At 42.1% G+C, this 24,164-nt stretch overlaps 1 protein-coding gene across 4 annotated transcripts in view; it reads left to right on the top strand.

The window, feature by feature from the left end:
- The window catches only part of KIF16B (kinesin family member 16B), a 242,300-nt gene that overhangs the window by 2,243 nt on the left and 215,893 nt on the right, over positions 1–24,164 (top strand). For all 4 annotated transcript variants that reach the window (XM_075863098.1, XM_075863097.1, XM_075863096.1 and 1 more), the window contains exons 3-4: positions 18,982–19,051; positions 20,734–20,847. In XM_075863098.1, coding sequence (XP_075719213.1) covers positions 18,982–19,051; positions 20,734–20,847 — 184 coding nt within the window. The remainder of the gene's footprint in view (positions 1–18,981; positions 19,052–20,733; positions 20,848–24,164) is intronic.

Here is a 24,164-nt window from a genome sequence, read left to right as displayed (position 1 = left end):
AGGACACTTCTTTGACGCAGGCGTCTTTTTTACGCCCCGACTTTTGACAGCGGGGAGTAAAAAAAATGACCGTCTGAACAGAACATCGTAAGACCCATTCAAATGAATGGGCAGATGTTTGCTATTGAGGCGCTAAAACGCCCGAATTACGTCCGTAAATAGTGTGTGTGAACATACCCTAATACTCATTGGAAACAGAGGACACCTCTATGACTGATACAGTGCTCTCAAAATTGGAACAAAAAAGGGAAACTCTACATTTTGCCCTATGACTAGACAGGATGATTTCCAATACCAATAAAGAAACTCTGAACATAAGAAATGCTATATTCCATCTAATGCCTGTAAATATATTAAACCTATAAACCATATTAGAGACTGGCAGTCATTGGTAAGTATGCCGCAGTTGGTACAGAAACCTAAAGAATGAGCAGACGGCGATGTGTCCAGGATTACAGCACGTGAGCGAAAAACAAACAACAGCTGCCAGGATGTCAACACCCGAGGAAAGAAATACAAGTGTAGATAGTCCTGCAGCTATGAAGACGAGGCAGACAACATATACGGAGATTGCTTTATATACTTATTAAGATACATCGTAAAGAAAGACTTCTTAAGGCCTTATTTACGGCAGTTTTTCACATCCGAGGTGCATCCGTGCTCAGCTCTGCGGGACGCGATGTCTCGCATCCCCCATAGATGAGAGTCTATGCAGTGATGCCTGAAAAGATAGGACATGTCCTATTTTCCCAGGGACCCTTCACATGGTCCGTTGAAACAACTTCTGTGTGAACGGCCACATTGAATTACATAGGTCCGTGGAACGGCCGCTGTTTCGACGGCCGTCCCACAGATGTTTAACACGCTCGTGTAAATAAGGCCTTAGGCAAAGATCTCACTCACAGTTTTGATTCAGTTTTTGTGGCAGTGTTTGGCTTATTTTTTGACCCGAAGCTAGAAGTAGATCCGAAAGGAAGGAAAGGTATGAAGGAAGGTCTGATGCATCTCCTTTCTTTTGTGTCCACTGAGTCAAATACGGCAACCGAAATGGCATCAAAACCGGGTGTGTGTGATCCTGACCTAAAGGATTAAAACCCCATGTGCGCCAACGTTGCCCCTTCTGCCCGTTCAATGAAGCTGTGGTGCAGTGTGAGCCCTGTTAGACAGAAGAGTAGGGAGACGGGCAGAATTCCCTCCAATGGATATGTGAATTGGATCCTCCAGCTGCAGAGACATAGCATGGTTTTCGAGAAAAGGTTGGTGATAGCGGCACAGTGTCTAAAGTAGACAATAAATGCAGTGGTCCGTCCTCATCCGTCCACAGAAAATCCAGAACAGAGCTAATGGACGCCAGCATCACTTTAAACTTTTTTTATTCAAACATAAAACTTACAAAAAGCCTCTACTTGAAAAAAGGCCTCAGCAGGGGACAAAACGTTGCTCTTTTTGTAGGTTTTATGCCTGAATTAAGAAGCTTTGGCGTCCATTGTCTCTTTTCTGGATATCAGAAGTTTCCATCAGTGGTGGTCGGAGCTCTGAGTGTGGGACTGCAGGTATGAGCTCCCGTTGAAAAGCGCAGGCTTTACTCAGCGGATTACAATTCAAGGCGGTCGGTCTATCTTCAACTCTCCCCAGTATGTCTGGGAGATACCTACAGCAACCACAGCTGTAATGCTTCCTTCACACACACCTTTTTCTTGACATTATTGTGGTAAAAAATAAATGCATTAAAAAAAAACAATCCCTTTTTTTTAGTAAGATGGTACATGCATTTTTTTATAACTTTTTTTTTTGTGTAACGTGTTTTACTACCTGCCTTTTTTATTGTGGCGTTTTCCACATTGCTAATCGTGGGATTAAAAGATCTTGTGATGCAGCACCACATGATTTATTCAGAAAAATGGCAGAAAATAAAAGCTATTAAAAATGCAACACACACTTGTGTTTTTTTGAAGAGGCAAAAAAATCCTATGACTGTCCAAGGGAGAAAAATGTCACTAAATGATGGAAAAAAACTGCGTTTTGAAAAAAGGCCACTGAGCAATAAAACGCAAGACAAAAGAAAAAAAAATACCATCTAAGAAAATGCCATGTTTGTAGCGCGTTTTATGTTTCTGAAATTCCCTTTAACATTGCATGCATATTATTGAAACATAATTGCTGCTAAAGAGAACGTTTTCAGTAATCACACTATATCATGACATTGCTTTAGATCTTCACTTTAATATCATAGCTGCATTTTAGGAATAAGACTCCAGCTTGCAGTCTGAGTATCAGATCTCCATTGGAGGACTCCAACGTATGACACTGAATAGGCCTACGTCGCCCATAGGGTCCCATTGTATAAAAGGCTAAACATATACCTTGTGGTATTACTCTGTATGTGGTAGCACAGCAGACTGCACTTTCCTATACAGTGAAGAATAAGGTAAGCATCTCCCTCGTAAATGGGGCCCAACATCTGACTTTAGGCGAAACATGAAGTGGACGTGTTTTCAATTATATTGTTCCCCCATGGTCATAGGTTTCTGGCAGGTGCTTTATACATTTATAACGCTCTTTTGACTGATGAATGTGCAAGTCCGTTATTTGCTGAAAGACGGCTCCGCTGATGTGTCTGTGTCGGCTTCTAGTTCCCGGAGTTTTTAGGTAAGCAGAAATGACACAATACAAGCGTATGTCCGATAACATATTAATAACGTGGTTTTCCCAATATTTGTCTCTGGTTAATGAGAGACCAGTGCAATGAGCACTCTTGGTAATTTGCCTGATAAAAGATCAGAGCGAGGTTAGTAACGCAAATTTTAAAGGCAGAAATCCGCAGTTATTTTGCAAATCCATAAAAATACAGGATTTGTTTTGGAGTTGAAACTCTTGGTTACAATTTTTACAAATAAAATGTTGCTTAACTTTTCAAATAAATTGCTTTGCTAAATATTGTGACATTTTTAAGGCTATATTTAGAGTTGTGCTGGTAAAACTCTCAGACAGACGGGTCGTAGGCTAGTTGACTGGGCCTTTTGCATTGCCATAAAGATTAGAATCCACAATCCGGCATTAAGGATTGATGGCGGTCTTCTTCCTCTTTGTGATGGTATTGTTCAGGATTGGTTGAGGTCATCTATATCCATACATGCCACCAGACCTGTGCTTCTGCAGCGGGTAACACATCCTTGGCATATGTAGAAGGGTGCATGTACCCAGGATGATTGTGGAATATCACATTCCTATTACACTATGGCACAAAACGACGCATGCGTATGCGCTGGGAGCTTTCCGACGGGTGCGTCAAACATCTGGGTATATGGAGTTATAATACCTAGTGACCTCCAGTTCTGCCCCTCTGCCATGGATCAGCCTATTTGGGGCTCCCTCTGTGTTGTTTCAACATGGCTGCAGCGCTTCTTAGACTACGAGTCTTGAGACACACCTACTGATCTCGGATTGGCCAGAGCTGGTCAAGTGATTTCGTTTTGGCCAATTCAAAAACAATGGGAGTGTCTTAGACTCGGTCTGTAAAGCACTGTTAGGGTATGTTCACACGGCCTATTTACGGACGTAATTCGGGCGTATTTGCCCCGAATTACGTCCGAAAATAGCGCCTCAATAGCGCTGACAAACATCTGCCCATTGAAAGCAATGGGCAGACGTTTGTCTGTTCACACGAGGCGTAATTTACGCGCCGCTGTCAAATGACGGCGCGTAAATAGACGCCCGCGTCAAAGAAGTGACCTGTCACTTCTTTGGCCGTAATTGGAGCCGTTATTCATTGACTCCAATGAATAGCAGCGCCAATTACGTCCGTAATTGACACGGCGTTCTAGCGCCTGCACATGCCGTTACGGCTGAAATTACGGGGATGTTTTCAGGCTGAAACATCCCCCGTAATTTCAGCCGTTACGGACGCCCTCGTGTGAACATACCCTTAGGCTGGCTTCACACGAGCAAATTAACGTCTGTAATGGACGGACGTATTTCGGCCGGAAGTCCTGGACCGAACTCAGTGCAGGGAGCCGGGCTCCTAGCATCATAGTTATGTACGATGCTAGGAGTCCCTGCCTCTCTGCAGGACAACTGTCCCGTACTGTAATCATGTTTTCAGTACGGGACAGTAGTTCCACGGAGAGGCAGGGACTCCTAGCATCGTACATAACTATGATGCTAGGAGCCCGGCTCCCTGCACTGAGTTCGGTCTGGGACTTCCGTCCGAAATACGTCCGTCCATTACGGACGTTAATGTGCTCGTGTGAACCCAGCCTAACCATTATGAGACAACACAGAGGGGACCCCAAAGCAGCAGAACCATGGCAGAGGGGCGCAACTGGAGGGCATCGGGTATTATAACTCCATATACCCGATTACATTTATAATTCTGTCCTGGGACCGGAGAGTTGCTTTAATATACCATTTTATAAAGAAATTATAGCAGTTCTAGTTCCACCCCCTCTCACTAACCCTTTACTACCGATATAATTGGAGACTAGACAAGTATAAAGTTTCCTGCAGGGGTTCGGTTTATACCTGCTCACCCTACCGAGGTGCTCTAGGGTTTATAGCCTGGAGAGGATGACGAAGGAGCTCTGTGTTCCTAATTGGAGATACAATACCGTACACCTTCCATGAGCATAAACAACCACGTGATTCTCTGCAAACATCACCATCCACACTCCAGAATGAATAGACATTTGCTGAAGTCTTGACACCGCTGCACATATCGACTGTACGTAGAATTGAACAAACCATGCTACAAAGCAAATAAACTTGGATCTGCTTAAAAGGGTTGTCCAGAGTTAGAAAAACATGGTTGTTTTCTTCCAGAAACAGCGCCACACCTTACTGTGGGTTGTGTCTGGTATTGCAGCTCTTAAAGTGTATAGGGCTGAGTTGCAATACCACACATATCCTGTGGACAGGTGTGGCACTGTTTTTGGAAGAAAGCAGTTATGTTTTTCTACAACCATGTTTTGCACAACTGCTTTAACTGTACTGCTACATTTCAGGTCAGCAGTTTTTACAGTATTTCGGCCATCAAATTAAATTTTTTAATTTTCTTTTGTTAAATTACGTGCATTATACTGTATTCAGATTTTGAGTTCAGAATTCGCGCAGAAAATCATAATATATATGGCAGGTGTGAACGTGCCCTTAGGTTTATATATTATGAACATCGGATAGCACTGACTTATGACACTGAGATCATAATTCATAAACCGTTTTAAGGCACAAAGTCTATCCAAAATTTTCAGCATGTCTAGTAATAAAAAAATAACACTTTTTTTTTTTTACTTCTGATCTAAGAAGCCCTTTAACTTGGGTTGATATAGAAAATGTTGTAACCCAGCCGGTGTGGTCATGTGATTTAACAACGTCTCTTTGTTCTGATAGAGTCACCGTTTTGATTTGTGGCCTCAAATCGCTTTGTGTAGTTTAGAGGAACTAAAGCCTATGAGATCAGTACCAGGACATAGCACCTGTTGTTCCACATCAGCGATTCGTTGGAAAGTTTGTTCTTGTTTTTGTAATCCTATACCACAGAGGAAGAGAAGAAAGATAAAACAAATTAAGGCTTGTGTGTGTTTCAGTGAAATCTACAGTGGATATCGGGAGAGAGATCAGCAAAATAGTGCAGGCTTTAGGAGCCGCCCGGACAAATCCAGGAGGCACTTTCCCTTTTAATAGGCTTGCACTCATTGATAGTTAGGTGCCACAAGCAGATTTCTAGGAAAATAGGGTGTTTTAGGGTAAAAATATTATTGAAAAGATCTCTGGGTTTTAAAGACCTACTTCTACTAGATGAAGACATCCTAGGGGTCTACATGCATGGTACCGTGATGAGGTTTTTGTTGTATACTTGTGTATTTCACATAAATAAGAGGTAAAATAATAGAATAATCTTGCTCATCCTTTTGGATTTTTTGGGAATTTTTATGAGCATTGACTCTGTACCTTCTACTTGACGTCCATTCTTCTTAGTGGAGAAGTTACTGCACCATTGCCACCTCCTCTACACCGAGAACCAGATTGGTGCCCACGCTATGTTGTCGTGCCTAGCTTATTAGCTTATCTCCGTGCCTGATTTGCTATCAATGTCTGGGGGAACCCCTGTGTGATTTATTTATTTTTTTCCCCCTTTTCAATGCTTTTTCTGTTTTCATGTGTCTTCGGGTCTCTGATGTCAATGTCCTTTTCAGCAATAGACCAGTATACTTCATTTGTTTTAGTTTCTCTAAACATTTCACTGTTTTCCCTTTAGGAAGTTCTTAGTTGAGTTGCTTTTACTTCATTGCTTTGCTATTTCTCACCGTTCTGAATTAATTTTGCTGACACAGTCAAGATGAGTGAGCCGTTTGAAGGCAGCCATGTGTATCTAAGCCTTGACATAAACTTTACCGGGCCATACTTTACCGGGCCATACTTTACCGGGCCATACTTTACCGGGCCATACTTTATCGGGCCACACTTTACCGGGCCATACTTTACCGGGCCATGCTTTACCAGGCCATACAGTTAATATAAAGTAAAAATAAAGATAAAAGTAAAATACAGTAAAATAAAGAAAGTGTTATGTAATTACATCATGGTGGCTGTTTGACCACTGGCACCTTCACCTATAAATAGAACAAAGTTTTACGGCGCCAGTAAAGAGCAGGGTCCATTTTGGATGTTTCTCCCTACATAGCACTTTTTTGACCCAGGGCGGTGCAAGTCCTGCAACGTAGCCTGTTTAACTTGAGTGTGTTGCAATTCTTTTCATGGCAACTGTTTAGGAGAAAATGCCAATAAGGCCTCTACCCCCTTCTTTCTAGAGATTTGTTGGGGCTCCCAGCAGTCGGACCACCACCGATCATGAAGTTATTTGTATATTCTAATGATTTGTTATAACTTCATATCATCAGAATACCCTTTTAACCCCTTCTGGACATATGATGTGCATGTATATCGCAGTTGGGAGGAGTGGGAGTATGGAGCAGGTTCTCCGGCTGAGCCCACTCTATAAACTGCTGGTGTCCGCTGTATATTTCAACTGAAACTGTATATAAACTGTATCTTTGCCATGGGTGAATAAAAGCCTAATTACACTTTTTTTTTTTTTTTTTTCATCTCTGGTGAAAGGGTAACTGTACTTTCAAAAAACGTTTGATATCCGATGTTTTGATCGGTGGGGGTCCGGGTGCTGAGACCGCTCATGTGATTGTTCTGCATTTTCAGCTGTGATACGTGCTCAGGCTGAAGACGGGCTCATAGATGTACTATGTGAGCCGTCTTCAGCCTGACGAGGAGCACCGATCACAACCGTAGATGAAAAGAGCTCCGCTGAACGCTTCTGCACCTTTGTTTCAGCCACGGTGGAGGTCTCGGCATCCGGAACACAACCGATTTGAATTGTCTGATATGTCTTCATGACATATCAAAAGTTTTTTAAAGTACAGTTACTCTTTAACACTCTAGTCATATAACAGCCCTCATTATGGGACATAAAGGGTTTTAGTTTGTAATGCTGAGAACTATTTTCCTTCTTTCTATTTTTGTTGTGCATTAATCCATCTAGTTAGCTGCCTAAAAGAGAAGATTTGGCCTCCAGCTTGGGCAATAAGGGTTTTCAAGCCGTTCTGTCATTCTTCAACATGCTTTCATCTAATACGCTGTGGAACTGAAGTTCTCCGTAGTCAACGTGTGGTTACTGTTTTACCATCGTGATGATTTGACAGATATGAAAGCTTTGTGCGGCGTTGCTCTGGTACCGCAGCAGTTTTCAGAAGTATCTGGCGCTTAATAAACACGGTGACAGCTGCTGCTCCTCACCGAGGAGCTTTGGTGTCCCAAGTTCGTCCCATTATGACAAGTCTTAGTAAACAAATAATGCAAAGGGAAAACATCTAGGTGAAACATATGCTGCCTATAAAGCAAGACTCGCTTGTTCTTTATTAGAATTCACATTAATATGACATCCGGAGAGAGCAGCATTGAGAAAATGCACAAGATGCAAAACCCAATCCCTTGTAATTGGAAGGAGCAGGTGGCTTTAGGTCTAGCTCTGAGGCTGCTTGTTCGAGTCCCATATGATTCCATTGTACTTTTTTGTCTATACATGTCTCTGATCAGTTTCATGTAAACTGCTGAGTATGCCTCCATACAAGTGCAGCAGGCTGTTCTCTGTTATAATTGTGCACTGATTATTTTAGACGTTATATTGCTCTTTTACATGTCAGCCAGTCAATTTATTAATTCTTGCAGCTACCTTGCATCAGTGGATTGTTTTAGATATTGCAAAAAGTGAGAATGCTTTAAAAAACAGAAGTTATTGTTAGGACTTGTCCACACGTAACGGAAAATTTCTGCAGCACTTCCGCAGAAACGACCAGGATTTCCGCTGCAAAATGGTGCAGATTTTGTTGCTCTCTTGTCAATGTTGGGAGATCGTGACATCTCCTCTGAAAAAAGCAGCACTGCAGGTCAATTTCTAGTCAAAAAATGTATGCAGCGTGTGGATGAGATTTGTTAAATCTCACCCACTTTGCTGCTACTGTACTCTGCTGCGTATTATCCGCCCAGACAGAAAATACGCAGCAATTCCGCTACGTGTGGGCAAGCCCTTTTTTTTTTTTTTTTTTTTTTTTCAATTCACAAAATACAAAGTGAATGAACAGAAGAGAAATCTAAATTAAATCTATTTGGTGTGACCACCCTTTGCCTTCAACACCGCTTCAATTCTTCTAGGTACACTTGCACAAAGTCTTGGATTTTGTAGGATTACATTCAGGTGTATGATTAACCAATTATACCAAACAGGTGATAATGATCATAATTTTCATATGTAGCCCATTAACGGTAACCGAACAGTTGTGTAGGAGGCTTAAAACTGGATGAGGAACAGCGAAACTCGGCGACAAAGGTGAGGTTGTGATAGACCGTTTCATATCACAGGTCCACCATGGCAAGACTGGACACAGCAACAAGACACAAGGTAGATATACTGCATCAGAAAGGTCTCTCCCAGACAAAGATTTCAAAGCAGACTGGGCTTTCAAGATGTGCTCTTTTGAAGAAGCATAAAGGAACGGGCAACGTTGAGGGCCGTAGATGCTGTGGTCGGCCATGGAAACTTAGTGCAGCAGCTCAAAGACACATTATGCTAACTTCCCTTCAAAATCGGAAACTGTCCAGCAGTGGCATCAGCTCAGAACTGGCAGAAAACAGAGGGACCCATGTACACTTAACTATTAAGTCTGGCCAGAAGTAGTCTTCATGGAAGAATTGCAGCCAAAAAAGCAATTATTTAGATGTGTAAACAAGGTCAAGCTTTGCACGAAAACATAGGAAGCGGGGTGCAAAAAAAATGGTAGCATGTTCTCGGGACTGTAACAGAAGGCAGGTTGTTTCACTGAAGGGCCGGAGAGTGCTACAATACTGAGTGTCTGCAGGCAACAGTAAAGCATGGTGGACATTTCTTGTAAGTTTGGGGCTGCATTTCAGCAAATGAAGTTAGCGATTTGGCCAGGATTAATGGTGTCCTCAATGCTGAGAAATACAGGCAGATACTTCTCCATCATGTAATACCATCAGGGAAGCTTTTGCTTGACTCCAAATTTATTCTGCAGCAAGACAACAACCCCAAACATACAGCCAATATCATTAAGAACTATCTTCAGCGTAAAGAAGAACAAGTAGCCCTTGAAGTAATAATATGGCCCCCACAGAGCCCTGATCTCAACATCATCGAGTCTGTCTGGGATTACATGAAGAGACCGAAGGAAGACTACATCCACAGAAGATTTCCAAGATGTTCGGAACAACCTACCTGCCGAGTTCTTTCAATAACTGTATGCAAGTGCACCTAGAAGAATTGATGCCGCTTTGAAGGCAAAGGGTGGTCACACCAAATAATACATTGATATAGATTTCTCTTCTGTTCATTCACTTTGCATTTTAATTGATTAAAAAAAACTATTAACACTTATACTTTTGAAAGCATTCTCACTTTGCAGCTTTTTTTCCCACAACTGCCTGAAACATATGCACAGTACTGTATGTCCATATATATCATTGATATATTGCCAAACTTCTCCTTTCAGATACTTTACTTTTTTTTTTATGTTTAAAGTAAAATCTTACCTAGGATTTATCAATGTGGAGTGTGGGAAATAAATGCTAAAGGCCCCTTCACACACACAAGTTTCCAAATCACGACTAAAAATTATTTGTTTGAAAAATCTTTATGTAGGATTGGCTGCGGCGATCCTCAGAGCCCTGACCGGAAGGAGACTCCTCCCTGCCGAAAAGGAGGCATCGTAGCTTCCTAGCAACAGCTCCCAAGAGCGCCGTACACTAGGCAGCAAAGCCTGGAGAAAATGTAGATTTTGCTATGAGTGACGTTTATCGATCATGCTAATATTGGGCCATATTATATATTTTTAGGCCTCTAATTTTCATCTGGAAACATACAGAAAACAAATATTTTTTTCTGTCTTGGGGAGAATATCTGTGTATTACGGTGCTGTACGGTGGCACCATGCGTGCTATTGAACCGTGCAGAGCACATTAGACACCTTACAGGCTCCGTGCACTTGGCTTTGATGTGTGCATGGAGCTTTGCAGTATAAATTATAGTTTAAAACTATACAACGTAATGTTACAGGAGTCTATAGCCAACGCTCTGTAAATCTGCACAGCTCAAATTTCTGCACACCTTTTCGCATCTGTTCAAAACCTTGCACAAATATTTCAGGACATAATAAAACTGTTTATATGCATGTGCGAATTGTCATTAAAGCATTCATTTCCCAGAAGTGCTTGTTTTCTGAAGACATAGGTAACGGCCAGAATACATTAGTATGCCCCGATAGCTGGTAATAACATTATACAGTCACAGTCGCTCAATTGAGAGGCTGGTAAAATGCTCAACAATAAATATCCTGATAGAATTACATGAACTGTATTGTTACGTAAGCTTGAGATAATGATTAACCATGTCTGCACTGTAAAACCCTATCAATGAACTCTGCTCATTCTTTGTCTGTTCAGAATACAATTGTCTTATATATATTTTTTTTTTATAGTAAATGGGGAAATGTTTGTCAAATATATAAGAATAGTGCATAAACAGAACTAGCGTTCAGTATACCGATTATCTGGTAATCCCGGTGTTCTATATTACCATTCTGACAGCTTCCCTTTTACTACCTTTTTATAGCACAACTAGGAAGGTGAATGTAAAGTTATCTTCAGCTTCGAGTAATAGTTTATAATTTACATAAAGAATTAATTTACAGAAAAAGTTAAGTACTTATTCTGCGTTACAAACCGTATTATTGTCCAAAGCTGCATTCACAGTTCTGCACGCCGCAGAGCTGCAATCTCCCTGTATTCCCTGCTTGTTTAAAATATATATATATATTTTTTATTAATTTCCTTCTAGAAAATGCAGGCACTAATCTGATGTAGGAAATAAATAACTGTTCCACAGCATTATAGGAGCTCTGCTAAGCTGTTGGTGTTTATCTGTTAATAAACTTATCGACTGTTTCCAATAGTAACCAGCAGAATTGTGCATGCAGCTCTAGGCTACAATACAGCCTGTAATACAGGATCAGTACAGCTGAAGGAATTACAAGATACTAGACATTTTTTTTTTTTATGTAGATTTGTGTGTCTGTCGATCTCTCGAAAAAGGACGTGAACCCTTTGACATTACCTGGATTTCTATATTGATTACTAATAAAATGTGGTCTGATACTTATCTAAGTCACAAATCTAGGCGAATACAGTGTTACTAAACTAGTAACACACAAACAGCTGTACTGTTTTTATTTAACACATTGAGTAAGCATCCACACTGCAGGGAGAAAAAGTAAGTGAACCTCTGTGTTAATGACTTCTCCAAAAGCTAATTTGCAAAAGCTATTTCAATTAAAGAAATCAGATTGGAAGTGTGGGTTTCACGATTTGCCTATTTAAAGAGGCTCTGTCACCAGATTATAACTTGACTATCTCCTACATAATCTGATCGGCGCTGTAATGTAGATAACAGTGGTTTTTATTTTGAAAAACGATCATTTTTGAGCAAGTTATGAGCTAGTTTAGATTTATGCTAATGACTCTCAATGGACAACTGGGCGTTTTTTTACTTTTTACCAACTGGGCATTGTACAGAGGAGTGTATGAGGCTGACCAATCAGTGACCAATCAGTGACCAATGAGTGTCCTACACTTCTCATTGTTCCAGCCCAGCATGATCCACATCACAGTGTGATTGTGCAGCGAAAGAAGCTGGGCTGGAACAATGAGAAGAGTAGGACACTGATTGATCACTGATTGGTCAGCGTCATACAGAAAACATTACACCGCCCACAGTGAAAAAGTCACCTCCCGTTTGGTAAGTATAGCCAAATTAGCATATTTAGAAAAATGCACATAGCTTTGCAAATAATAAGTGTTTTTGGAAAAAAATTACACTAGTTATCAGCATCATCACGCCTATTAGATTATTTAGGATATATGGCATTAAGGAGGATCTGCCACTAGTTTATTAAGGCAAACCACTTTCAGAAGATCTTGGGTGTACATCTTTCCATGGTTAGAGAAATTGTCTATAAATGTAACCGCTGCTGTCCAAAAGTAATATTTCGGCTGTCTCAAAGTTGCCCGAGACCACCATAATTTCCCATTCCACAAAGCTTGAGGAAAAATGTTCTATGCATAGATGAGATAAAAGTAGAACTTTTTAGCACAAAAAAATTCACAATGCTATGTTTAGAGGAAAAAAAAAGAACACTGCACACCAATACCTAAACCTTATCCCAATTGTGAAGCATGGTGGGGGGAGCATCATTGTTTGGGCCTGGACGCCTTTCCATCATTGAGAGAACAAGCAGTTATCTGGGAGTTTTTACATTTTGCAGGAGGGCAGGAAAGAATATAAAATTATAAACTAACAGATACTCACCCCTTAAAACGCCCCATGTTCCAGCTCTGACACCCCGTTTGCCGCCGCTCCGGTTCCAGAAACTCGTGCAGCGATCATGTGCTATTCATCAGTCACGTGCAACTGCAGCCAATCGCTATCCTCAGCGGTATGGAAGGCTGCAGGAACTTACCCGACAGGAGCGACGGACAGATGGGGTGTCAGCAGTGGAGGGGGGGGGGGGTGGTCGTTTCAAAGGGTGAGTACCTTTTCATTATTTTATACCCTTCCCTCCACAAAATTTGGAAACTCCTAGATAACACCTTATAATGTAAAGGTGTATGAAAACATTTTACAGTAGAATGTAAGGGCAGGAGTCCATGACCTCAAGCTGAATAGCTGTTTAGTGATGCAATAAGACAATCATCCAAAGCACACAAGTAAATTAACTACAGAATGGTTGAAAAAGAAGACGTTTTGTTTTTTGGAATGGCCAAGTAAGTCTTTATTCACGGACCGTATTTCCTACATTTCATGTCCGTGTGCGATCAATTTGCTTTCCGTTCCGCATCAGTGTGCTTTGCGTGTGGCATCCGTTTTTCACTTCCGTGATTCTCTTCTGCAAGCATTTCCCTTTTATATATTTTTTTTATTTCTCTGCATTTCTTTAGCAACTGATGCGTGAAACGTTCGTGTGCTGTCACGCACCCATAGATTTCAATGGGCGACAAGGTCTGCAAAAACTGACCAATATAGGACATGCAGTGAGTTTCACGCAACGGACACTTGCTGCGTGAACAATCATGCATGTCTGAATAGCCCTATTGACTTTTATGGGTCAGTGTGCTGTCTTTTATTTCAACGGACAGCACACGGACACGGAATCGCGCACATCTGAATGAGCCCTAAAGGGTAGTTCACACTGAGTATTTTGGCGCTGTTTTTGACGCGGATCTTGCGTGGGAAACCGCGCCAAAAACCACTTGAAATCACCTCCCATTTCAGTGGGAGGCGGAGGCGTAGGAATTTTTTTTCTCCGCGAGCTACATGCCCTATCTTCAGGCTTTTGCGTCGCTGACCTCCAATTCATATCAATTGGAGGCAGAGGAAGCGGTTTTCGCAGCGTTTTTTGCCCGCGGTGCTCAATAACTGCGGTCAAAATAAGCAGTGAAAAACGCGGCAAACCGCGTGTAGGCAGGTCAAAATCTGCCACAAAATACCTGAAGGAATTTTGAGGCAGATTTTTCCGCCTGAAAAAACTCAGTGTGAACTTAGAGTCCTGACCTTAACCCCTTCAAGATGCTGTGGTGTGACCTGAAGAGGGCTGTGCATGCAATACCAGAAATATTGATGAACTGACACATGTTTGCAGGGAGGAAAGGTCCAAAATTCCACTTTGACGTTGTGCAAATCTTATTTGAAGCTATAGGAAACGTATGGTGGACGTGATTGCTCCTAAAGGGGTATATACAAGTTCAGTTCATACTCCCAATGTTCAAGCATCACAAAGAAGGACAACCGATGCGTCGCATGTAGTGCGCCGCGGCTATTTTTTTTCTTTTAAACCGTGCCTCTAATCCCACCCAATCCCCGTCCATACACAGACGATTTAACCCACATTGTATCATGCTCCCATAATGCCTCCCACACAGTATAATGACAAATAGCTGTCCCACACAGTATAATGCATCCATAGCTGCCACCATATAGTATAATGCCCCCATAGATGCACCCATACAGTATAAAGCCAATACAGATGCCCCCATACAGTATGCCCACACAGATTCTCCCATGCAGTATAATGCCCACACAGATGCCCCCATATAGTGTGGTCCCCACACTGATGCCCCCATGCAGTATAATGCCCAAACAGATTCCCCCATGCAGCATAATGCTTCCATAGCTGCCCCATACAGTAGAATGCCCCCATACAGTATAATATCCACACAGATGCCCCCATACAGTATAATGCCTACACAGATTCTCCCATGCAGTATAAGGCCCACACAGATGCCCTCCATATAGTATAATCCCCTCAAAATTAGAAGTGTAAATTATATGCTGTCATTCCCATATCTTCAACATGTTAATTAAACATGACTATTTGCATGATAATGATCTATGAATATTTGCTATACTATGCAAAAGCAATCCCAATTATAGCTCCAACGTGGATTTATAATGCATGTAAATGATAGCAGCCATGTATTGTTCTTGCATTATTTATAGTGTCTCGTGATATAAAATGCACCTCCCTTAGTCAATACTGCAGCCTTGGACACAGAGCCTACAGTCTCTCCGGGTTTCATCAGTTTACGCACAGTGTGCCGCGTACGTCATACTTGCTGTAATAGTTTTGAACCATACAGAATTGTTTAGGCTTTGTTCTACAGTAGATGAAAACTACACTTTGAACGCTAAATGTATCTAGTCCATTTATCTGAAGTGTTTGTCTTTTTTATAATTTGTATGATAACTATCAAAGCCATTAGACTTCAGCTGTAATAATCGCTCATCTTTTTTTTAATGAGATTGCAGCAGTATGGCCGACAGACTTATTTATGTAAGTCTTCACATCACGTTTGGAGCCTTCCATCAGAGTTCCACGTCCGGAAGACTCCCGACTTTTGATGGAAAGTTGCAATGTATCCCACTGTATAGGCATGCAGTGGGAAACGTCTTTATGCAGCCCTCTCCCCCTCTCTTGGCACAATATAGAGACCCGCCCTGGGGGAGTTGCTGATGTCACTGTCCATTAGGGCTGGGTTGTTTTGCCAAAAAATAAAATCCAGATTTATTTCAACCCTATGGGCGATTTTCGATTTTTGAATCTCGATTTCCTTATTACTGTTAAATAAACTGAAAAAAATACTAAAAGATAATTTAATAAATTATTTTCTTTATATAAATAACTTTTTAACATATATTGGTATGATAATTGTACGTAACTTCACAACTTTTAACCTCTGCAAGTAATTTTTTATCAGAAATCCAATTGGAAAAATTTATATCTAATTGATTATAACTTCTGTGTTCCCTGCCAGGGAACAGGTTAACAGAATCTTTAATCAATGATGTGCTGCGTGCACTAACATCCCCCTCTGCCCGTCACCACCTCAGCCGGTCTCCGACATTGCAGACGAGAGCAGTGTAAATTTCAGCAGGTCCAAGCAGATAGCGCTGAGCGGGCACTCTGAGGCGAGATTACATTCTAGTGTCTGTGGCCTGAGAAGGACCCTGTGCAGTACCGGCCCCACCATGGTCATTTAAATAAATGACATTAAGGCTGGATTCACAAAACCGTGATTGGACTGTGAAAAACGGCCCGTGTGTCAGCCAGATTTCTCAGCCCGTCCACGGTACATGTGAACGGGACTCCTGGAACCATACACAATTAGGCTACATTCGCCGGTTAACAGCCGTTTTTCTAACGGACGTTTTCTGAACAATGACGTTCTACGGGTGTATTCACATGTCCTATTTTTTGATGGCCAATATTCACGGGCCGTTAAAAAAAAAACAGCCATGTCCTATTTTTGTCTGTTGTCACGGTCAGACTGCTCCCATAGAAGTCAATGGATCAGTTTTTACCGGCCATTTTTGGGGAAACAATCCTTGTAACGGCCGGTAAAATCTGATCCTGTCCGAGGACTCCACGCACACAGCGCTACTTTGAGCGCTGAGCCCGGGGAAGCCCTTGAAAGCACTGTCCATATAAGGACAGTGATGTCGGGCTTTCAACAATGGAATCACGGGCCAGAGAATCGTAAGATCTGCGGCAGGGTACTTCAGTCTTGTAGATCGCACCCCCTCCATGTAGATAGCTCCCCCCAGCCCCCGTAGATAGCGCCACTGTAGCTTCCTGTAGGAGCGGAATCCCCGGCGGGCAGACCCTGCTCTGGCAGGGGATTCCGCTCCTGGAGAAGCCCCCGGCGTCCCTATCCATATATGGACAGCGACATCAAGGGATTATTACTGGGTCAGAATTCCCGGTACGCTCTGGCAGGGGATTCCGCTCTCCTGACATCAATGTCCATGTATGGACAGGGACATCGGGAGAGTGGATTCCCCTGCCAGAGCCGGCTGGAGATTCCGCTCATAGAGAGCGGAATCCCCTGTGGCACAGAGACATCATGGGCTCCCATCTATGAGTAATCTCTGGCCAGAGGGATTCCGCTCCTACAGTGGCGCTTTCTAGAGGGGAGAGGCGTGATATCTACAAGGGGGCATGTTATCTACAGGGGAGGGTGGTGCCATCTACAGGGGACGGGGTTCTATATGGGGGGTGTGGCACGATCTACAGGGAACACTGTGGCGCGATCTACATGAGCATTGTTGCACTATATGTTCCACATAGTGCCTCAGTGCCCACATAATGCCCACTGTAGGTGGCACCACAGGGCCCACTGTAGGTGGCGCCACAGTGCCCACTGTAGATGGCGCCACTGTAGCTCCCCCTAGGAGCAGAATCCCTGGCCAGAGCGTCGGCAACACTCTGGTTGGGGATTCCACTCCAGGAGTAGCCCCTGACATCACTACCTATATATAGACCGTGACGTCAAGGACTTTCCCAAGACAGGAGTCCCAGGGCCAGAGATCTTGCAATTCTCTGGCCGTGGATTCCGCTTCTAGAGAGATATGGACGGTGATGACAGGGGCTCCTCCTGGAGCGGAATCCGCGTCCAGAATGTTGCCGGTGCTCTGGCAAGGGATTCATATCCTAGAGGGAGCTACAGTGGCGCGATCTACAGGGGGGTGATGGTGCCATCTACAAGGGTGGGGTGGTGCTTTCTACAGGGCGGTGCGGCACTATACTAGGAGTCCCTGCTTCCCCATGGAACTGCTGTTCCGTACTGTATCATTTTGTTCAGCAGTTCCGTTTTTTTTGCCGGATCCTGCGGGATGGAATTGTGTAGTCTACTATGCTATTCCAGCCCTATGGACACATTTATCGTGTATGTTGGCAGCTATACTCGTGTATACAGTTAACATAGTGATTAATATGTGATCTGAAAGGGGCCTAAGCCATACTGATTTGGTATGAACTTGACAAGTGTGTCTGTATCAACGAACAATGTAAAGTTTAATTTCAGTTCATCTTATTGTGCTGTGGTTGGAATATGATTGTTTAGCAGATCTTCATTGATTTACACGTCATGTTTAGATGTACCTCATCATGCTCTATTGCTTTTTTTTGCTTTAAAAAAAACCAAAACACAACATCAAAGCGACATATGGAGCGAAAGCGCGCATGCAGAACCCGGTTTCATTCACATAGTTACATAGGTTAAAAAAAAGGTCCATCGAGTTCAACCTTTCTCAATCAGTTACACGCCATTTATTGCTTGATTAGTTATAACCTTCAATTAAATTTTTCAGTTAATAATCATCTCGCCTTTTTTTAAATGCTGACATGGTATCTTCCTTTACTACCTCCTTGGGGAAGGGCAGACCACTCTAACTGCAAAGAACCCTTTCCTATATTGATGTCTGAAACGTCTTTCTTCCACATGCAATTAATGTCCCCTGGCCCTTAGTAGAGTCCTTGGAAAGAACATTATGTACTAGTTCACTGTTCTCCTTACTGCGGTCATGTAGTGAAGAGGTACTGGACGACAAGTGATTGGTGGGGGTCCAAGCGATAGGGCCCCCATCTATCTGACATTTATCACCTATCCTGGGGATAGGTGATAAATGTTGATCTTGGGACAGCCCCTTGAATTAAATTTAAAACAAAAGTTTAAAAGTTTGATATACCTTTTCATTCCTTATTAATAAAGGGATCTTATTGTTTATTGGGCTGTTGTTGTGGATATTTGCTTTTTTATTTATTTTCTCTTTGTGGTATATCTCTAGTAATTTTACTTACCTTGGGGAAATCATTGCACCTTAAGAATCACATCTTTTCTGTGTGCCTAATTTACTGGTTATTACCTCTGTGTATATGTAACGTAATATAGAATTATTAAATGTATTTTGTTTGCTATAGTTGTATGAATGCGCCTTGAGATTTTCTATGCTAACGTTTCCAAAGAAAACTATGCTATCCCTCTTAACACGTTCTTTTATGTGTTCTTTAGGGAGAAGGATCTGGAGGCTAAATTTATTATTGAAATTGAAGGCAAGAAAACAACGATTACCAATATAAAGGCAAGTGTGATGCAATGTTTATTTTTGATGAATGTAGCAGTTTTAGCGATACCCAGGGGTTTCATCTATAGAGAAGTTAATATGCTGTAATATGCCTGCATGCCTTTTTATTATGATTACGTTCAGGCAAGGTGGAATTAATAAGTGCATATAATGGCCTTCAGAATAATAATATGGCTCGGCTATTCTGCTTGCTTTGTGCCAGAGAACGACTATTGATGTGTACAGTATATGTGTATATATATATATATATATATATATATATATATATATACATATATACACACACACACACACACACACACACACACACACACACACACACACACACACACATAGCATACATATGATGTATTGGAGCAAGGGATCTGTATTCAGACTCTCAAGCGGTTTAGAAAACGCACTGCTTCATTTCATATCTGCTAAAAAGAAACCCCCAACCCCCATGTCTGGGGAAAAATGTATCACCCAACTTTCTTAAAGTCCTGAAGACCAGATCTTCTTAGCTTAGTAGTGATTTGGGAGCTGGAGATATATCACAGAAGAGGTTTTGCCATTCGCAACACTGGGAAAGCTGAGCTAGTGGCAATTCTAATCAGCTTTCTATAGGAAAAGACTAGATATAATGTTTATCAATATGACATGGGTTTTTTTTTTGGTGTGGGGAAATGTTCTTTCTTTTTTTTTTCCATTTTTTGAAAATAAAGCTTAACTGTTGTATTATGAAAAGATTCAAGTTTCTAATATACTTAGTCCTGCTTAGAGATTGCTGTGGTTCTACCTAGTTTACGATCTCCATAAAACCGGAGAACCCCCATTAATGGGATAGCTTTACTGATCATGCGCTCATAAGTGAATATCTGATTCCCACTGGATGTCTTGGAAAGCTCCTATGTTGTACCTTGTTTACAGTTTTACAATTTCATACTGGAAATACCACTTATATGTGTTTTGGTAAAAAAAAAACTGATGTTTTGTAACTATCAAATCCTGTTTCTGTAGTTGCCCCACAATCAACTGATCGCCACCGGTTTGGCTCATGAAACCCCTGGCGATCAGCTGATATAGCCAAGAGAAGTTACAGCTGGCCAAACATTTCTCCTGCAGAGGCTTGAAATGGACAAACTGGTCTGCAAAATTGGGTTGTCGCTTTCATAGCAGCCCCCCACTCTGGCATAAAGGGAAGGGTCCCATAAGGGGGTGGGGTGCTCATACAAACCCCCTATTCTATGACGTATATCTAGCCTATATAGGTCAAGGATGGTCTTTGTGAGAAAATATTACAGTCCTCAGTCCTGGAAGAACGATATATGTACATTATAAAAATCATGTTGGTTATTTTCTGTTATTCTAAGCATGGCAACTTCTCTGCGGATCATGAATACAAGCAATATATTTGCTGTAAGCGCCATGATTCCCGGGTTGTAGAATAGCTGCCACTCTGTTCACCGTGTCTAAAATGGAATTTATTTAATGATTTTCTATGTGTATAACTCCTTGTAGAAAATGTCTTCTCTTTTTCTTTGAGTTTATTAATTATTTCCTTGGCACTAGGGAGTTTAGGATTTCTATTAAAATATTCTTCAGCTGAGGGTGATATGAGATTTGGTGTGTAAATAACACGGCAAGAATATGTTTTATCCTCGGATGTATCCTCCTAATTTTCCATATGTTTTGTACAGTTGCCTGATGGGGTCACCGGGGACTCTGGTCGAGATCGCACAAAAAAATTCACCTATGACTTTTCCTACTTCTCAGCAGATTGTAAAAATCCCAACTATGTGTCTCAAGAACGGGTAAGACATTTTCTCATTCTGCCATCAATTTTCTTTATTTCTTTCTGAGCATTTCATTTTAATGAAGTACTGATGTGGAATGGGACTTTAAACCTGCAATAATCTTACTGTATGAACTGCTGAGGCTGCTGCTTTATATTCAGTGATAGCCCTTTAATTTAGTAGCTGCTCACAGAATGTACTTATTGTTTGAAGGGGAACTTGGGTTTTACAGGAATTTTGGCAAGCTTGAGGCTTTAAATTTATTGTGAATGCCAGAGAAGAAATACAGAAATGAAATAATATTCGTGTTCAGCTTGTCTAGTGAAAGTAAATTTGTGCCTATGAGTAGTGTAATCTGTATCGGTTTATAGTTAATTTTGTATGTTTAGTACTTCACCTGTTTGTGTATGTAAAGATGGTGCCAGAATCGCCTATTTTACAGTAAAGTTAATCAAAGGCTAAATTACTGGCAGATAAAAGTCCTTTAGTTGCTGATTTCATATGGCTGTAGTTTAATATATTTACATGGTCGCATGGTATGGTCACAAGTTAACATCCTTATTCTTGCCATAAAGTATTGACCCCCCCCCCCCACCCACGCACGGTTATACTAAGCCAAACCTACATTATCATAGGGTTCTAAGTTTGGTTCAGTAGAACGACGGGGGTCCGGGTGTTATATCCATAATACAGACACATTATTATGGCCATATTACAGCCATCTGAAACATGCCTTAGGCTGTATTCAAGTGTGTGGATTTTTTATATATTTTTCCTGTCGTTTTTTATTAAAGAAAGCGTAAAAAAAAGGATATTCATGAATACAGTCTTAATGGTTAGCATTGCTAATTATGCCTGTAATTTAGTATAAAGGGAGGCGGGAGGATGGATGAGCTTCTGGGCAGTCCTGCTCACACAATTGAAAATAAAAGAGAATCGCAACAATATTTTGACACTTTTTTTTTTTTTTTTAACCTCCGCACTGGATAATAGTTATGCTTGCAAGCAGGGGCGGATTAAGGGTAACTCTGAAGACAGTGTACCGTATATTTTCAGATTTCTGTTTAGGCGGCCACAGAACTGGCACGCTTTTGCATTTGCTGTAAAGGCAGAATGAGCCATACAGAAGAGTAAAAGCGGAATACTTTGAGACCCTAAAGAGGTCAGGAGCTTTACATTGTTTGTGGATTCCGGGAAAAAAATCAGCTATGCATGAATATAACCTTAAAGAACCAGTCTCTGTTGTTTAAGTCTACATTTACCTTAAGATGAGGTAAATATATACAGCACCAGAACAAACCTCAATACATATATACAGCACCAGAACAAAGTTCAGTACATATATAAAGCACCAGAACAAAGCTCAGGTACATAAATACATCACCAGAGCAAAGCTCAGTCCATAAATACGTCACCAGTCACCAGAACCAAGCTCAGTACATAAATACGTCACCAGAGCCACGCTCCTTACATAAATACGTCACCAGAGCCACGCTCCTTACATAAATACGCCACCAGAGCCACGCTCCTTACATAAATACGCCACCAGAGCCACGCTCCTTACATAAATACGCCACCAGAGCCACGCTCCTTACATAAATACGCCACCAGAGCCACGCTCCTTACATAAATACGCCACCAGAGCCACGCTCCTTACATAAATACGCCACCAGAGCCACGCTCCTTACATAAATACGCCACCAGAGCCACGCTCCTTACATAAATACGCCACCAGAGCCACGCTCCTTACATAAATACGCCACCAGAGCCACGCTCCTTACATAAATACGCCACCAGAGCCACGCTCCTTACATAAATACGCCACCAGAGCCACGCTCCTTACATAAATACGCCACCAGAGCCACGCTCCTTACATAAATACGCTACCAGAGCCACGCTCCTTACATAAATACGCCACCCGAGCCACGCTCCTTACATAAATACGCCACCAGACCCCTAGCTCCTTACATAAATACGCCACCAGACCCCTAGCTCCGTACAGAAATACGCCACCAGACCCCTAGCTCCGTACAGAAATACGCCACCAGACCCCTAGCTCCGTACAGAAATACGCCACCAGACCCCTAGCTCCGTACAGAAATACGCCACCAGACCCCTAGCTCCGTACAGAAATACGCCACCAGACCCTTAGCTCCGTACAGAAATACGCCACCAGACCCCTAGCTCCGTACAGAAATACGCCACCAGACCCCTAGCTCCGTACAGAAATACGCCACCAGACCCCTAGCTCCGTACAGAAATACGCCACCAGACCCCTAGCTCCGTACAGAAATACGCCACCAGACCCCTAGCTCCGTACAGAAATACGCCACCAGACCCCTAGCTCCGTACAGAAATACGCCACCAGACCCCTAGCTCCGTACAGAAATACGCCACCAGACCCCTAGCTCCGTACAGAAATACGCCACCAGACCCCTAGCTCCGTACAGAAATACGCCACCAGACCCCTAGCTCCGTACAGAAATACGCCACCAGACCCCTAGCTCCGTACAGAAATACGCCACCAGACCCCTAGCTCAGTACATACATCCCCCTATAGATAGAGCCACTCAATCTTAACTGAAAAAAAGCAAAACTTTACATACTCACCTGGTCCCGTTCCTGTCCTCTAGCAACGCAGGCCTGGTCCCTTCTGACCAAGTCTGATGGAGGTGAACAACGCAAGTGGGGCGATGACTTCAATAGCGCCACTTGCATCATTGAAAAGCGCAGAATGGAAGGGAAATAAACTAATCCTATAAACACAGATACAATTATAGTGCTGTTGAGCCCCCTTTGCAATCTTGGACCCTGGGCACTTGCCCAGATTGCCCTTATTATAGTCCGCCCCTGCTTGCAAATGCAAATACCCACTCACATCACATGTTTGCCTTATGTTTAGCTTGTATTCTAGGAAAGCTCCTGATGTACCTGCTGAATGTATTCATAGGGCTCCATTAGCCAGACCGACTCCAAAAGAATGTTGTTTTGGGCTCTGTTGAGCTTGCACACATCGGTATACCTTCCTTTTTTTAGGTATGAAATAGCATAGTAGCATACGCTATTCCATACCACAGGAATCCTTTAAAAAGATTATACCGCGTGTTCTACTTTTGTTTTGTTTTTTGTACTTGGGAGCCTATGGGTGATGGATGCCACTGTAGGGTATAAGTCACAGGCATCCGTTAAACGTATATGCCATGAGCTTTTCAATAGCTTTTCATGACTTCTACGTGAAACGGATGCCATAATAGTTTTTGGGAATAGATGCCAATATTAGGGATCCCGTCACAGCCTACATTTAACGTATAAGTTAGAGTTTTTCCCGCCGCATA

This window comes from Rhinoderma darwinii, chromosome 4, assembly GCF_050947455.1.
Source record: "Rhinoderma darwinii isolate aRhiDar2 chromosome 4, aRhiDar2.hap1, whole genome shotgun sequence".
Lineage (NCBI taxonomy): Eukaryota > Metazoa > Chordata > Amphibia > Anura > Rhinodermatidae > Rhinoderma > Rhinoderma darwinii.
This window is presented reverse-complemented; position numbering and strand designations above follow the sequence as displayed.